At 34.3% G+C, this 18,989-nt stretch overlaps 1 protein-coding gene across 1 annotated transcript in view; it reads left to right on the top strand.

Moving 5' to 3' along the window:
* LOC143399525 (uncharacterized) overlaps window positions 1–18,989 on the top strand; it is a 70,348-nt gene that overhangs the window by 30,406 nt on the left and 20,953 nt on the right. Inside the window, exon 2 of the mRNA XM_076856234.2 lies at window positions 16,420–16,516. Within this exon, the coding sequence (XP_076712349.2) occupies window positions 16,457–16,516 (60 nt within the window). The 5' untranslated portion in view covers window positions 16,420–16,456. The remainder of the gene's footprint in view (window positions 1–16,419; window positions 16,517–18,989) is intronic.

Genomic DNA, 18,989 nt, shown 5'->3' with positions numbered 1-18,989 from the left:
TTTATACAGCTGTTCAGTATCAAAAAATATTTTCAACGTCCCACAAGTACTCTGTGTGTGTGTGTTTATTTGAGTGTAGTACCGGTGGTTAAAATGAGGGAATATTATTCCTGAGCTATATCTTTAGTTTTTTCTTTTTTTTAAATTTGAGACAGGATGTTACAAATATGATTTCTTGTTTGCCCATAATTTTTAAGTACATATCCAGATCAAATATGCCTGACCCAAAGGCAAATCTTATCTCCTTTAGGAGCCATGATTCATCACTATTTTTAAATACTCTTAAAAGTTAACTAGTGACATTTTTTTTTTCAAAAAGGGGAGTTTATACACATATGGTGCCTCATGTCAGCAATCTTAATAATTTGGGAGACTTAATCAGGAGAATCACAATTTTTAATTCAGCCTAAATAATATGAGAGGACCCTAAGCAACTAAGCAACAATTTGTCTGAAAACTAAAAATAAAATACAATTTAAAAGTGCTGGTGACACAGGGGTTTAGGAGAACTATCCTGGGTTAAGTACTCATTTCTCTCCCCTTAAAAAGAAAAGAAAAGAATAAGAAAAAAAATTTACATCTGGTGAACTTTTTATTCAATAGGGATAATATGTTTGAGAAATACTTCTGAAGCTTATAACAAGGATTTAAAATAAACTTGGGAAATGGCTGAGAACTGAATTGAAAAATCAAGGACAAGCAATATTTTTAAAATTTCTTATCAGGAGAAACTTAAAAACCGATATATTTCATTATGGTCATGATAAAAATGCAGCATGGTATGGAAAATGCAACAAAAACACTGTATTTGTATCACAAAAGTTTTATAAATGGAGAATATGAAACATGAAACACTACGTAAAAAAGTGAGGGAGAGACAACATTAAGGCAATATATGTAATTAAAATAAATAATACACTAAATATCCACTATATAAATATTATCTGGGAGCATGTCTACAAAACAACACAATACTCCTTGCATAAAGCAGAGGATTTGTGATAGTCTCAACTTAAAAATAGTTTCACATCTGTGGCTGCTGTGTAGGGGCTCATATCAAAAAAGCAATGTTTGGGGCTCAAGCAGTTGAAAGAATATGTGAGGAATTTTTTTTTTTTTTTTACCATGTGATTTATTCTTATTATTTTATTTTTAGTCATATATGACAGCAGAGTGTATTTTGACATATAATACATAGATGGAATGTACATACATCAATCATATTTTCTATTCTATTCTGCTGCCCTTCCTATCCTCCCTACTCCTCCGCTCCTCTCCCATCCTTTCTTTCTATCCAATCTAATGTGACACACTTTTATTTCTTTTACTCATTACAACATCATATATGTATTCTGTATAACAATGAGGTCCTCCTTCCATCTTCCATGCAACTCCCCTTCTCCCTCTTTTCTCTCCCACCTCTCTTTCCTATTTAATGATAGTCTTCTTCTCATGCTCTTCCTCCCTATCCCATTTTGAGTCACCCCCCTTATATCAGAGAAGACATTAAGCATTTGTTTTTGTTTTTTGTTTTTTTTAAGAGAGAGTGAGAGAGGAGAGAGAGAGAGGGAGAGAGAGAGAGAGAGAGAGAGAGAGAGAGAGAGAGAGAATTTTTAATATTTATTTTTTAGTTATCGGCAGATACAACATCTTTGTTTGTATGCGGTGCTGAGGATCGAACCCGGGCCGCACACATGCCAGGTGAGCGCGCTACCACTTGAGCCACATCCCCAGCCCCAGCATTTGTTTTTGAGGGATTGGCTAACTTCACTTAGCATAATCTGCTCTAATGCCATCCATTTGCCTGCAAATTCCATGATCTTGTTATTTTTTAGTGCTGAGTAATATTCCATTGCGTATAAATGCCACATTTTTTAATCCATTCATCTATTGAAAGGCATCTAGGTTGGTTCCACATCCTAGCTATTGTGAATTGTGCTGCTATAAACATTGATATGGTTGTGTCCCTGTAGTATACTCTTTTTAGGTCTTTGGGTTATAGTCCAAGATGGGGCATAGCTGGGTCAAATGGTGGTTCCATTCCCAATTTCCAAGGAATCTCCATACGGCTTTCCAAATTGGCTGCACCAATTTGCAGTCCCACCAGCAATGTATGAGTGTACCTTTTTCCCCCGCATCCTCACCAGCAATTATTGTTGTTTGACTTTATAATGTCTGCCATTCTTATTGGAGTCAGATGGTATCTTAGAGTAGTTTTAATTTGCATTTCTCTGATTGCTAGAGATAGTGAGCATTTTTTTCATGTATTTGTTGATTGATTGTATATCCTCTTCTTAGAAGTTTCTGTTCAAGTCCTTGGCCCATTTGTTGATTGTGTTATTTGCTTTTTTGTTGTTTAACTTATTGAGTTCTTTGTATACTCTAGAGATTAGAGCTTTATCTGATGTATGAGGGGTAAAAATTTGTTCCCAGGATATAGGCTCCCTATTCACCAGATGTGAGAAACTTTTGAGATGGTAGGCTTGTTTCTGAAGGCAGCAATAGCCCATAACCAGCCTCTAGCTTCTATCCCTCAGCCCCCAAAGTATTAAATAGATTTTTTTTTATGCAGGTCAGACAAAGAAGGCACATCAACAACCTTTTACTGATGTAAGAGCATGCTCACAAAAAAATATTTTTGACCTTGAATACATGAATCTGAGTGTTTGTGACCATGGCTACTGGCTAAAAAGTACCCTTCTGGAAAATGTACTAACACACTTGTCCTATTTGGTCTTTTTTTGGCCCTAAATGCCTCATGTTATTGAGCATTTTACAACTTCTACTGCAAGGAGCAATGTTAACCTCTCAATTTTTAGGGTGCAACACAGAATGCTGTTTATCTCTAATTCTTACAGACAAAAAATAATAATCTTGCTCTTTTGACACCTGGGTAAATTACTTTTTTAAGTCCATCAGTTCTGCTTAACAGGTAATATGGGTTAAACTTGGATACTTGGGCTGGCCATGCCAGTTGTTCACTGGAGCCATTGGCTACTGTTGTTTCATTTTATGCATCATCCATTGACTGGACTTGAAGGCCTTTGTCCTTCTTCTTCTCTACAGACTCAACATCACGATGGAGAAGGTTGATAGATATTTTCAAAATACAGAGATCTTGCTCTACTGGATGTATTTTGGATTCCTAGACATCTTGATTATCTTGCAGTTCCTCATTCTGCTAGTCTCTCATACACTTGCATCAGTTTTTGCTGTCAGATTTATTGAAACCATTCATCCCATGGCCAGAGCAGCTGCAAATGACTCCTTTGACTACTTCTCCAAATCATCTATGTGACTGCTGCCACTTTTTTCTTTGTCCAGGGGCTGGGGCCTGGGCTTCAACACTTTATTGACACTTCAACTTGCAGGGTTTATGTTTGCCCACAGTGCAGTCAGAAACCTTATTTATGCTTACAAGGAACTAATCCCATTATATCACAACTCTCCATAGGAGTCCACTGTAATAGGACTGAGGCAACTAAGTGTTGTATGCTTCTTGGTGTCTATAGGTGCCACCACTTCCCTAACAACCTCTACTAATCTATCAGGACTGAGATATCTCTCACATGCAAATATCTTAAAGACTGCGCCAGTTGCTGTGTGGATGTTGAGACCCAGGATGTAAAATTTGGATCTCTAGTAATTGAGAGATGTTAGGCAGAGTTGGAAGTGTAGTCATGTTTATGCAAAACAAACAAACAAAAAAACAATAGCTCCCAGACAGCCCAGAGCCTTCAACCCTTAGATTCCTACATCATTCTATAGGCCTTTTTATATATAGGCCAGAAAACAAAGGTGAATAATCAATATTTTACATATTGAACATTTTACATGCTCAAAAGAAAATGTTTATGACAATGAATGCATACACTAAATCAGGGTATTTGTTACTTGAATAAATAATAATAATGATAATAATAATAATTATTATTATAATAATTATAATTATAATAATAACCTGTTGGAAGCATCAACAAGAGAGTAGCTATAGCCATGTTTGGCCTTTCCAAGGATCCACCCTTTTAGGATTCCTCATCAAAAAATCTACAAACCTGAAATCTTCTGCAATGATCTATTAGCAAGGAAGTAAGAGCTCTGCATCCACAGGCCACAAAACAATACAGTGCATTGTGATATGACTAGAACACAATCCCCCTGCCTAGGATTACTAAAAGCCATCTCCAGATGGTATCCTGACAAGCTCATAATTCTTTCAACTTATCATTGATCAACTGCTGTGTGGCTGCAAATAAAGATTTAATATGTATTTAAGTAATATTGATATTATTTTGGTGATTTAGAATATACATACAACTGAATATGGCAGAAATCTATTTGGGTGCTGCTGTTAACAAACCAAGTTACATATGATTTTGCAACACATCTTTTTGTATGTGATACTTTTCTTTATTAACTAGAGATAGAGTCTGCTTTGTATGATTTGACTGAGTACTCTGTATCTTATTCACCAAGAATACATAGAAAAATAACAAAGAAAACATCTTATCCTCATGAGTTTAAAATTTTATTTATCATATAGTCTTTTCTTTAGCTATAACCATATTTTTTCTTAGTCTATAAGGTTTGAACCTAGTATCCTAATAATGCCAGCAGAAAAACCAGAAGTTCAAACATATTGAGTAATATTTTCAAATTAAATCAAAGTTTTGTCAGTAAAAAATTGTATGGATAGAATGGAGATCAACAGACTGTTTACTATAATAGATAATGTTACTTTCAATATACATTGAAATATTGGTTTCAATATTTAAACCTTAGGAAATAAGCCAGAATTAACAAAGGGGTGAATATGACAACTGTTTCTCTGATTAGCATTTCAATTTTGCCTGTTCATAAACCTGAGAACAAGAGCCAATATTTTAATTCATGTCTGTAATTTTTGTGACTCAAGAGGCTGAGGAAGAAAGATTTTAAATTCAAGCTAGACTCAACAACTCAGTGGGGCCTTAAGCATCTTAGTGAGAACATGGCTTGTCTTAAAATAATGGCTGGAGATGTGATTTGTGATAAAGTGCCCTGAGTCTAGTCCTTGGTACAAAAAAATTCTATTTTTTTTAGTGGCACCATCTAACTTATAAGACAATAATGAAAGATTGATAATTCATGTAATCTAGAGGGTCACATAGAGTTGATCCTGAATTCCAGTAAAGTTGTTTAATATTTGTGAGACCTTTCAAATATTCTTTCACGCTTAACAGCTATGTAAACCTCATCTATTACAACATGCAAAATTATACTGAGTGTCAACATTTTAGAAATTCTTTAGCCTTATCTGTACACATAAAGTACACATAAAGTTGACAATGTGTTCTTATTCCTCTTCTAGCCAAAGTGCAGATTATGTTTCCCAAACTTTGGATCTGAGATCTTATTTTTTTGTGTGTGTGACTTATGTAAAGCTGTGACTATGAAAGTGTATTAATCAGGAAACAATTTGAATACTTTGTTTTTGCTTTCACAACACCGTCACCTCCATGAGAATGAGTCCACCTTAATTTATTTGATTCTGAGATGAAGGATGATTTTTTTTTTTTGGCAACCATATCTCCCTCTGAAGTTCAGTAACCTTATAAACTATCACCTAATTACATGCAGTAAAAAGTTCCCATATGAAACCAGCCTTAATTGATGATAATTTCACACATGAGACAATAATTTTTATATAGTTTCTTCTTATTCAGTGATAGATAACTAATCCACTAACTGAGTGCCAGGATTCAATCACACATCGAACTGAAGTTATGTGAAAAACACATTGTGCCTTATAAGGAGTGATTAAATTTTTATTAATTTAAATTTAAACTTTAATTTCTTGATAGACTTTATTGAATTATATAGAAATGTATATAGACTTCTATGCTTTAATATTTGATGATATTCTCACACTACCCCATACCAAAAAGAAAATTGAAATCACAACCCTGCATTAGGCTAAAGACAAAAGTGCATAATAATTTTTTTTTTTTTTTTTTTTTTTTATGTTTAGACTCTAGTTTCTGGGTTACTGATTATCTGATGTCCTAGAGTTTTCTCTCTAGTGATGCCCATCTCTTTTGGTCACGGTATGATATCTAAAATGGAAATGGATCTGTGCCCAGAATCCTGTGAGAAACAGGGTCCACATTTGTAAACTTCTTCTGAGTTGTAGATGGCAACTCTCTCAAAGTTCAAAGTCTCTCCTATTCTTTGGCCCTGAGAGAATGTTGTTTGGTATGTTTATTTCACAACCTATGACACAGAACTAAGTTGTCCAGTTTTTTCACCTTGCTGAGGTCAGGGTATTCATAGATCTCAAACACGGAATATAACTGTGGTGAACATAGATATCTCTGAGAGGTCAAGAGTGAAGTTTAGGATGAAGCTTGAAAAATACATTTATTTATTAGTCAACTTATATTGTCAAAAATAATAATCTTTTGGATATTGTGGTTTAAATTATTGCAATTGATTTAAGCGGTCCTCAATTTTTAATAGAAAATTTTAAATTATATTCATGTGTTATATTGTTTTTCTCTCTGGAGAAATATTACTGCCTTAGGGCATTGCTTAAATGTTTAAAATACAATTTGCTTTCTCATAAGACCAGACAGCAGTAAAGTTAAATGAAATTTTAAAGTAATTGTGATGAAATTTTTATTCATAAAAATATATATGTTGGGTGTGTGAGAGACCTTGCTCTTGATTTTATTTTCCCCATTGGGTTTCTCCCAACTGAAATTAAGTTTTCATCAAATGAGAAGAACGTCATGTAATCTTTTACCCTTCATCCTCTCACTAAGGTCATTATGTGGCTGTAGAGTTTAAGAGTGGTGAGGATAATGCAAATGATGAGAAGTAATTAGATGTCATTGCAAGTCCTCATTAGCCTCTGGAGCTCAAGTGCATTTTTGATTGAGCTGGCTAAACATCTGTTCATTTGCTGTATTATTTATACTAAATTTTGAGGCTTTTTTACCCCCTTTTCAATCCTTATTAGTTACCACCAGATTTTTCCTTGACATCATTTACTCTAGGGCCAGAAACATCTGGTCTGGTGGTCTGCACCCTGGCCTTCTCACCCTTCCCTCTTACTAGGTGAAGACAACTTGCAAGAGGCCTCACTCTGTTTCTCCAGTTGAGGGGAATTGATTTGTTTATGTCTGAGGGCAATACTGCAGGGCTTCTTTAAGCATGCCTAAAGAAGTCAGACTGCAGGTGTCAAACTGAAGTTTTTAAAATGGAGTTGTTTAGGCCAGGCCTAAGGCCATCCTCACAGTAGTGTAGTGAATTTGTTGAAAATTAAAGTTTTTGTTCAAAAATTAAGGTTTTTGTCCTGTTTTATTTTGTTTGTTTCTTTAATGTATTTGTCCTCAATTGAGTTTTTTTTTTTTTTTTTTTAATACCAGGTATTTAACTTAGGGGCACAGAGACACAACCCCAGCCCATTTATTTTTTGTATTTATTTGGAGAGAAGGTTTCAGTTAGTTGCTTAGTGCCTTGCTTTTCTAAGGGTGGCTTTGAATTCATGATACCCATGTATAATTTTCCTGAGCCACAGAGGTTATGGCCTGTGCCACCAAGTTGGCTTTCAAGTGAGCTTTTAAATATGTAAGACAAGTTTATTAAAATGACATTTAGAAGCATTCCTAATATTCAAGCTAACTCCTTTGTCCTGGTGGTGTGGAAGGAAATAAATGTGGAACTGGACTTTAATTTAAATAATAAGCTAGTTCAATTGCAAAGGCTTAATTAGAACATAGTTAATAAGAAAGTCACATGCCATAGCACTATTGTAATTTTTTAAAATAATTTTTTTTCTTAGTTGTAGATGAAAAGAATATCTTTATTATTATTATTATTATTTTTAATGTGGATACAGTATCGAACACATTGCCTCATGCATACTAGCCAAGCACTCTACCATTGAGCCACAACCATGGACCCTTACCTGGTATTTTTTAAAAATATTTATTGATATTTTATTTATTTATATGTGGTGCTGAGAATTAAGCTCAGGGCCTCATATATTCTAGGTGAGCACTGGCCCACTGAGCCACACCTTCAGCTCTTTCCTGGTACTTTTTAAATACCTGTTTTAGATAAATTTTAATTAGTAGCCTTAACCCTTTTTCAATATCTGTTTGGATTAAATCAATAATCTAGAAATCAGTGAAGCAGAGAGTCTAGTTTTATCTCAAACTCTGATTTTACTTCCTCTTTCTTCCCCAGACACCTTATCATGGTGTCTAAGATTCCTCCTTGAGTAATTTACTGTGTGTTGTCCACATTCTAAATCCAATATTTACCTATTCCTTACTTTTAGAAAAGTCTTACACAATTTGCCTTGAGGTACCAAAATCTCTTGCAGTATTCAGAAAAATCAGTATCTCAGTCTTGCCTTTTTGGGAGCAGTTTGAATTAAAAGTATGCCACCTTTAAGGCAAGTAGATGGAAGGAAGCTTTTAATCAATACCTTGTATCTAAAATGAACTTCATTTGTATCCTTTTGTAAGATACTGTGAATAAACCTACAATAAAAATGGAAATGAAGTAATTTCTCTAACAAAGGTGTTCCAATTTCTTTAGATATATATCTAGAATTATAATTACTTGGTTATAGGGCATTTTTGTAACCAAGAATTGTTATTTATTTTTATTTATTTAGGCACTTTACCACTGTGTTACATCCCTATATTTTTTTAATGTGACAGTGTATCATTGAGTCACTTGAGCCATTGCCAAGTTTCTGAGGCTGGTCTTGCACTTAAGTTCCTTCTATTTTATCCTCCAAAGCCACTGGGAGTACAGACATTCACAATAATACTCTGCTTCAAAAAAAAAAAATTACTATTAGTGGATTTGTTAGAACAAGACGCAAGAAAAGACCACTGACTCCAATTAAAATCAAATTATAGCAAGCTTATTATTTCTACTGGCCAGGCTGCCTCTCCCTCCCAAAACCACTGGAACAAGACAGCAACCCCAGCTTTCCCGCAGTCCAGCTTTATATCCCAGGAAGTTACACAAAGGGGGGTTACAGATAACAGAAGTCCAATGAGCATAACACAAATGGTAGTTTGAATTTTTTGCTTGCCCCAACATCAGAATTTATGAGAACCAGTAGAGCCTGAGAGAGGGTCATTGTCTGGCCAGGGAAAGCCAATATTTATGAGGTGTCACTAAAGTTTCAGAGAGGGCTGCTATCTTGTCAGAGAGTCAGGCATGGGTGAGTTCAAGGCATGGGCAGGCATTCCAAGCAGGTTCAGAATTTGCAGTAATTTATAGTAAAGCTGAAATTATCTTTTCATGGCTTTGTGGCGAGATGGCTCCCAATTTTATGAAAAGGTCAGGTTGGGTCTATCAGATTATATGGCATTTTTATTTTGAGCTTTTAATAATCATGATAGTTTTTTCAAAAGTGTCTTTATTAACTTTATATTGTAACCAAAATTTTGATCTATACATATACACATATACTCTGGAGTCCCTACTATCTTTCAGATATTTGTTTGGTTTGATGTGGTTTGATGCTAGGAATTGAACTCTAGGGGTGCTAACCACTGAGTTATGTCCCCAGTCCTTTTTTTTTTTTTCTTTGAGACAGGTGATATATAACTAATATCTCACTAAGTTGCTTATAGCCTTGCTATGTTGTTAAGGCTGTCTTTCAAATTGCAATCCTCCTGACTCCCCTCTATAGCTCCTAGTATATTTGCCACCACACCTAGCTCTTTCATATTATTATAATTACTTTTTCAACAACACTGCTCAGGCTACAGAAAATCTCTTTGACTGATGGAATTCATCTCTGATTAAAGTTTATATGAAGTAGCCAATGTAGGACTATCCTTTAAAGATTTGTTGGAATAAACAGAAATCAGTGGTTTTCAACCTCCTTTCTGAACTACTGTTTGGTATCATAGTTCATAAAAGTGCTGGGAAAGGATGTAAATGTATTTGTTTGAAATCTACAGAGATTTACATATTTTATTTCCAATATAATTTTTTGGTCCCTTCTTTTATTTGGTACTGGGAATTAAACTCAGGGGAACATAGCCATTGAGCCACAACCCCAGACCTCTTTTGTATGACATTTAGAGATAGTGTCTCAGAGTTCCTTAGGGCCTCACTTTTGCTGATTCTGGTTTTGAGCTCACAATACACCTCTTTCAGCCTCCCAAGGTGCTGGGATTACAATTGTTCACCAGCACATCTAGCTCTCTTCTTGTATTTAAAGAAAAACATGCTAAAATGTTGATAAAAATATTATATTAAATTTAGTTAAAATATTTGTCTTTGTAATGATTAGTTTTATTTACACACATGGTATTTTATGTATTTTTGTAAATTTTTATTTAGATTTTTATAAATTCTATATATTTTCCTTGAAAGCCATTATACATGTAATGTATTTAACAGATGTAACTTCAGTATAAAACTTATGGGGTATTTTGTACTCTAATTAAACCAATAATCTTTCTGGGCTCTAGAAACCAATTTTTCTCAAACGTCGTTATTTTTATTTTTATTTTTTGAATGCATCTCCTCTTTCCTCCTAGGCCATAGATTTCCACTGTGTTGACAAGTATAGTTCTAACCTTATGCTATCATGTAACTGTACACTGTTATGGTACACAAATACTATAATTTCTACAGGTCTGTGCTGCTTGGTGAGGAGTACTTCATATATACATAAACACTTTTCATGACGATATAACAGCAATTTCTACTCCATCTTTACTTCAATGGAATTTGTTTTGTGTCCTCATCAATACTGTGTATTCTTTTGGTTGTTGTTGTTTCTTAATGGAAATTTAAATCAGGGGCCCACAGAGAAGAGTCACACATAGAAGCTTAGGGCTTTGCTAAGTTTCTGAGGCTGTTTTTGAACTCAGGATTATCTTGCCTTAGCCTCCCAATCCAATGGGATTAGAAGTGTGTGCCATGAAACTTTGTTCTATTTATTTTTATATTGAAATATATATTACTTCTGATAATAATTTATTGTTGACATTAAGAAAGCATAGAATATCATTTTTTCCCACAAATAACCCCCCCTTCATTGGAAAATATGTCATTTTTTGGGGGAAAAGATGTCAGTAGTACCAGATGTACACATTATTGTTTACTAAATGCAAAGTTTATTATTATTATTATTATTATTATTATTATTATTATTATTAGTAGTAGTAGTAGTAGTAGTATGCTATGTATTAGTTACAAAAGTTTATCTGTTCATATTATTTACTCTTTTATATAACTTCATAGCATACTTCAGTGTGTATCAAAATGACCTGTTGAAGGTTAGGAGGGAAGGGAAGGGCTCATGGGGTTAGAAATGATAGTGGAGTGCTGGGATTGTGGCTTAGTGATAGAGTGCTCACTTAGCATGGGTGGGACTTGGGTTTAATTCTCAGCACCACGTAAAAATAAAGGCATTGTGTTGTGTTCATCTACAAAAAACAGATATTCTCTCTCTCTCTCTCTCTCTCTCTCTCTCTCTTTAAAATATTTTATTAAAAAATAAATGATGGTGGAATATGATGTATATTATTATTTAAAGTACATGTATAAAGAAGTGAATTTGTGTAAATATACTTTTGGAATATGATGTATATTATTATTTAAAGTACATGTATAAAGAAGTGAATTTGTGTAAATATACTTTGTATAAAACCAGACAAATGAAAAATTGTGTTCTATATGTTTGATAAGAATTGTAATTAATTCTGATGTCATATATATATATATATATATATATATATATATATAATTATGTAAAAATGTGGATGTGTAACCGATGTGATTCTGCAACTTGTAATTGGGGTAAAAATGGGAGCTGATAACCCATTTGAATCAAATGTATGGAAGATGATATGCCATGAGCTTTGTAATGTTTTGAACAACCAATAAAAAAAATATTTAAAAAAAAAAAAAGATTTTTAAAGACACATTAAGAATGGCCTTTGGTGTGGACTACTTTGGTGTGGACTACTACTCCAGCACTACTTTTAATTCTGTTGGCTCTACCCAAGACTCTCATTTTTCCACTCTGGCTGCTTCAGCTCAAGGAGGCAGACTTTCTTTGGGTTTCCTCTTCCTGACCTAAGGCCTAGAAACTTCCTCCAGGCCATCAGAGAGGCAACAGTAGAGCCCATGTTGTGTGTTGGCTTCTCTCTGTAGGACAGTCACCCAAAGCCTACTACTCAATATTGCCTCACATGTATTGTCCAGCTTTCTGATTGTTTCAGGAGAATTTGTCCAGTAATTATTATTCCATTATAGCTAGCAGGAGGATTTTTAAAAAAGTACTAATTATTTTTATAATTTGTTGGTGATCTTTCAATAATCCATTAAAATTTTCTTCATTGAAGTTTGGAGAATATGTTCTGTTAACAATTTTATGAAGTTTTTAAGGTTTTGTTGCAGTTGTAAGGTTTTGTTTTTGTTGTTAATAAATAATTTTAAAAAGGTGAAAAAAAAAGAATTGTAATTAATTCTGATGTCATATAATTAAAAAGGGATTAAAAATAAAAAATAAAAGATGGCATTATGTTCTAATTGGAAATAAATACCACTCCTTTTAAAAATTGAAAAAAAGGTCTATTGGTCAGTGATAAGTTTTATAAAGTATAAAATGTATCCTGAATATTTGGTAATACATAAACCCAGATTTAGGTATTTATAGTGTTTCAGCAAAATTAAAAAAAAATACTGTAGAGTTCATTTCTTGTAACATATACTTATAATTATATGAGATGCATTTGGTACATATACATATATACTACCACTATATATAATTAATAATTTAATACTACATCTCACATTAACCGCATTGATTTCAAATTAATTTGTCTTTTGAAAGCACCAGTATATGACACTCTTTGAATATATACACTTGGTGTGTCTTCAAATTTGTCACTTTATGTATTATGTTCTTTTCTTTACTCTCCTTTTTATAGAATTTCTTTTTCCAAATTATTGAGATTAGTGAATTTTAGGCACTTCAGTTTAACAGTGCAGTCTGTAGATTTTCTTTTTAACCTCAGCTAAAATACATACCACTTTTAATAGGCTTATTGTTATGTGAATGACTTCTAAAAACCTGCATATATTACATCCTAACCTGACCTTACTCAGGACTATTGATATCTGAGTGGAGGGGTTCTCAAAGTGATCCATGGAAAAGGCAGGATCGGGATGGGTCAGGATGTGAGATTGGTGTATGCTGAGTATGTAGTAGTGAGTATTCATGAAAAAGAATTGGTGGAGTAGATAGGGAAAGAGAAAAAAACTGCTGTGAAGGAAAGAGGGAAAAAATGACAAGCTCAAGGGTTCAGATCTAAAAAGTCTAGTGGTGGACCAATTGTAGCATGAGGGTAAGGGATAATTTTTTGGAGGCAGAAATAAGGTAGAAGCAAAAGAAGAAGGTAACTCTGTCACAGTCCACAAAAGAAAGAGTCAGATGAATGGATTATGTGTTTATTTCTTCCCACCTTGGAGTGCAATGGATAATTCACAGATTATGTTTTATTAGGTACTATAAAGCCATTTTGAAGTAGCTTTACAAATTTGTGTGGCCACAATCAACATTTGAAAATTCCAATCACATAAAATCTTTGTACTTTTTCATCTATTTTATTTATTTATTTATTTATTTATTTATTCATTCAATCATTCATTCATTCATTCATTCCATTTTTTTTTCATTCACTTTTGCTTTACTGTTATTTTGTATATACTCCTGGTGAGTATTCAATAATACACACACACACACACACACACACAATTGTGTATATATATATATATATATATATATATATATATATATATATATATATAATGCTAACTTCTATAACATTATATTCTAAAACATTAAGTCAGCCAGCCTCAGCAACTTAGTGAAACTGTAAGAAAATCAACAAAACCCTTTTTCTTTATAGAATATTTTATTAACGACTGAGAGTGTTTCTTAGCAAAAAAGCATATCTGATTTCAATTTGTAATATGAGAAAGAGAGAGATCTTGCAAAAATAAAAAAAATAATCAGTGACACTCTTAGTGTCAAGGATGTAAATAACTTAAAAGTAATAGTGAGCTAGTTGGAAAATACATCTAGGTTATTAACTGATGCTTTGAAAAGTTAGCCTGGTCTTCAACATATAAAAGTGAGAGAGGAATTCTTTATTAAGGTGTGTATGAGAAAAAAGAGGAGTTTTGACACAGATTTTAGTTGACCCAGACTGGGTCAACTTTAGTGGGTGTAGGGTTCTGCCAAGATGATAAATCCTTGAGTTATTTGAAATAATGTGATTTTATCTAGTCTTCATAAACAAAGGTTGAGGTCTAATATACATCAGGCTTGGCTAAGAAAAAACATTTCAGTGAAAAGTAAATGTATTTATAAACACATAAAACAATATTTAACAAAATGTTAACATTCAAAATATTTATGCAACTATGTAATCACGAGTAATGTAAGAATAATGACAACTAAAGGAAAAGTGAATTAATAAAAAATAAATAAATAATGTAATGGATTAATTAATGATTGAATAACTAACAAGTACAAAGATGTAATGTGACTGGAATTGTCAAAGTCAGCTCATAGCCATGAAAAAGTGTAAAGGTACATAGAAATGGTGTTTTACTACTTACCAAGACATACCCTATGAACTATAAATTCCACTACTAGGTGGGAAGAGTTGAACATAGAACCCATTCACCTGGCTCTTTCACTTGGGAACTGTGCAAAAAATTACGTTTTTCTTTCCCCTCAAATTTTATTTCTGCTTCCAAGAACACTTTCCTCTATATTCATGCTACTCATTGTAGATTTGTAGCATCTGAACCCCTCTACTGTTCAAGTTTTTCTTCTTTTTTTATTGCTCTTTTTCTCCCTACCCCCCATATTGCCCACCAACACTTATTTTGCACAGCAAAATCTACATACTCAGCAATCACCAGTCTTATATCTTACTATATCCATTTCCTACCTTGTGCATGACTACTTTGAGATTCCCTCCATCAAAATGTCAGTAGTCCAAAATGATCAGAATTGGGGGTAAAATTTGCAGAATATTAAAGGTCAGTTACACAACAAGAAAGCTATAAAAAGTGGGCTTCATTTAAAGATGAAAATAAAAAGAAAATCTTTAGACTTTACTAGTTAAAATTAAAGAATCCAATATTTATGAATCTCAAAAATTTGAATTATACCTATAAGTCACTTTTTTGGGGGGAAGGGATATAAGGACATTGCTAATGAGTTTAAAGCTCAAACTGTTATTATTTTTTTATGAGGCAAATAACAGAAAAGTTAAAAAATATTAAAGTAATTGTGATATCATTTTAATAAATAAAAATATATTCATATTTATTCACAAATTGCTTCAACCTTATAAACAGTAATAAGTGTCAATGCACTTCTCTCTGGACTAGGTCCTATTATTGGAAGAAAACTTTGCCTATAAATAACCCCATACAGAGGCATTTAATGCAATTAACAGGCCATCAAAAATAATAATAATAATAATAATAATAATAATAATAATAATAACAACAATAACAATAATAAGTGAGGTGTGGAGGATTTCAGGGTTTTAAAGCATACCTGTAATATAAGTTAATTGAAAAGCCATCATAGGAGAATTTTATACACTGAAGAAATATATATATATTATTTATAAATATATAAATATTATTTATAAAAAGTGTTTATGGGTTCTGTAGTCAGTGTGCACAAGTCCAATACACAATCTTTTTTTTCTTCAAATTTTTTTGTTGTAGATGGACACAATACCATTAGTAGTTTGTTTGTTGGTTGGTTGGCTTTTTAATGTGATGCTGTGTGTTCAACCCAGTACCTCACGTACTCTATCACTGAACCATAACCCTAGTCCCCAAAGTCCTTTACTTAATTAATTAATTTTTTTTTTTTTTTGGCGGGAGTGTGTGCCTGTAGTGCAGGGGATTGATTCCATGGCTTTATACAAGCAAAAGAAGTGCTCTACTGACTAAGCTATATCCTCAGCCCTGATTTGGAGTCTTTTTAAAAAAAGAAACAAAAGCTAGAGGGAATTTCTGCAGACACAGCACCTTTGCTTGTATGTGGTGGTGAGGATCAAACCTGGGCCGCATGCATGCCAGGCGAGCGCGCCACCCCTTGAGCCACATCCCCAGCCCCGGATCTGTAGTCTTTTAACAGTGACAATGGAGCAGCCTGTCATTCAGCCTGTCATTCAGACTTTGATTCTGTGCCCACTTGGCTCAGGTTGGAGGCAGGCCCTGAAGCCTTGACCAATCAGTCTCTTAGGCGAGAACTGTCCAACCCTAATGCAGCTGGTGGAGGAGGACTTTGACAATTTTCTGTTTCCTTGGTGTCTGGAGCCCACCATTTTTTTAATCTTTTTGTAGGCTTCTGTCCTGGATCCAGAGCCCAGGTTTCTGTGCTATGCAGAAGCTGAAAACAAACCACAGGGAGAACGCTGAGAACCCTGAAATCCAGGAAATGGTAAGTGTGCCTTATTATATTGAGACTGCGTAGGAAGGTGGCTTAAGGCTGACAGGAGTGGCAATGGTGGAAACTGGCAGTCATGGCTAGGGACTCCTCATGGTCCTCTCCAGAATCTTGTGGCCAGAGGGTCTCTGTGGGCCAGCTTAGCCTTCACCTGCCTCTGACTAGTCTAGTGAGGCTTAGATCAGCAGTTGAAAACCTGGTCATTTTGTTCCATAATTGTAAGGTGTTTTCAGCTTCTTTCTTTTGTGGGCTTCCATGTCCCATGAGTCCAGCATGTCTCCAGATTGCATAGTGAAGACTGAGATAATTACTAGGAGAGAACTCCCAAATCCATTTATTGTATTCATGCATGAGAGAGGCTGCTGATTTTAGGGCTTGTTACTCATGAGGGTTTTGTTTGTTTGTTTGTTTGTTTGTTTATTTAGTGTGTGTGTGTGTGTGTGTGTGTGTGTTTGTGTTGCTTTCTTTTTGGTACCAGAAATTTATCCCAGAGGTGTTCATCCATTGATTCACATTCCCACCCTCTTTTTAGAAATATTTTTATTAGAGAAAAGGTCCCTTTGAATTTCGTAGGGCCTCACAAATTTGATGATGCTGGCTTTTAACTCATTCTCTTCATGAGTCCTGAGATTTTTAAATGTAGCAGAAGCAGTATCTGAAATTCAGAACAAAAATCTGAAATCCAGAACTTCAGTTTAGCTCTCCATAGGTCTCAGAATAAATCCCTAGTTTTCTAGCTCTCTGTTCACATATCCAAAACTAGGGTTCTCTGTTCACAGAGAATAAGTATAATAATGACCATGTAGTGTGGATAATGGGCCTCATTCAAACACACCTGGTGGCTAACTGAAAGATATGTTAATGAGCACCATTAAAGCCTATTTCAAATGTAAAAGACCTTGAAGCCCACTTGTGGGAACACCTTCTACAAACCTTTGTCCCAGGGGTGATTCCTGATAGAATTTGAAAAAAAAAAAAAAGATAGGTAACAGAAAGAATAAAAGTGAACACATATGGTAGTCAGGATGCCTTTTCTAAAGCCTATTCTAAATGCGTTATGCTCCGTGTTCTGCCCAAAACCATCAGTAAACTTCTAAGATGGCACACAAAAATGAATTTTTTTCCTGGTATCATTCCTCATACCACATGGTGGTCGTTCTATTTCTTCTTGCTTAAATAGATTTTTTTCTTCAAAATTTATGAGACTAGCACCCAGATTCAATTGACAAACTGAGAAATTTTGGTTCATAAAAAAACTCCACTTTTAACAGTATTAATCATTATTTTCCCATGTTTTATTTCAAATGTGTGCATCATTTATGTTTTCATCAAGAACTGGAGAGCATTTTTAAAAGATTTTAATTTATCATTCTGAGATTTTCACATGAGAAGAAAGCAGAATAAAATTAGGTGACATTAAAAAGAATGAATCTCTCCTAAATGAGGTTTATGTGTTCCAATTAAGGATTTTTAAAAACTGTTGTAAGGGTCTAGCAAACGACGGAGGAAGAGACCCCAAGAGACCGACTCATGCAACAGCAAAAGGGGGTTTATTGAGGATCCAGCGCACTGGGGCTCTGTGCTCACTCAACAAGGGAGAGCAGCCCAGAGCCCTGAGCAGGGGTTGAGCAGTGCTTAAGTACACTTTTTTAGGGAGGGCAGGGACTTTACATACAACACAGTCTCCTTTAACAAATCACCATGCACCGTGGGAAAATCAAACAACAATTCTCAAACATGATTAGTACATTCATTGGCAGGAACAGGTCAGGCAGGAGTGATAGGTCAGTCTTAAGGAGAGGGATACATTCAAACTGATTGGTTTAGGCCCCGGAGCTGCTCGGGGTCTGGATTGTTAAGCAACTAGGTAGTCAAGGGAATTTCGACACATATCTAATGGGCAGTTCCGGGAATTGTTTTAACAGCTACAGGAATTTCAGGTTTTGAGTTCAGTTTAGAAACTTTACAATACCTAGTCCTTTACATTTTAACTCAGGCTTTGCAGCTTAGAAGCAGCTTTACAATGCCTGGTCCTTTACATTGTAACTTCAGTTTCTTTTATCCTTTCACTGTAATGGGTCATCAATTGAGGATTTATTTATTTATTAATTAATTTGTTTATTTACTTATTTATGGTCAGACCATTTCATGAAAATAACCCACAGAAGGGGCTGGTGTTGTGGCTCAGTGATAGAGCACTCACCTAGCACGTGCAAGGACCTGGGTTCGATCATCAGCACCACATAAAAATAAGTAAATAATAAATAAATAAATAAATAAATAAATAACCCACAGAAACATTCCAAACATTTCAGGAAACTCTTTTATTCTAGTGTGGCAGAAAAAAAATAAAAGTGGGACTAACTTGAATTTAAATTACATTCAAGTTCAATCAATCTCTCTCTCTCTCTCTCTCTCTCTCTCTCTCTCTCTCTCTCCTCTCTCTCTCTCCCTGTACTGGGGATTG

The sequence above is a fragment of the Callospermophilus lateralis genome, chromosome 5, assembly GCF_048772815.1.
Source record: "Callospermophilus lateralis isolate mCalLat2 chromosome 5, mCalLat2.hap1, whole genome shotgun sequence".
NCBI lineage: Eukaryota > Metazoa > Chordata > Mammalia > Rodentia > Sciuridae > Callospermophilus > Callospermophilus lateralis.
This window is presented reverse-complemented; position numbering and strand designations above follow the sequence as displayed.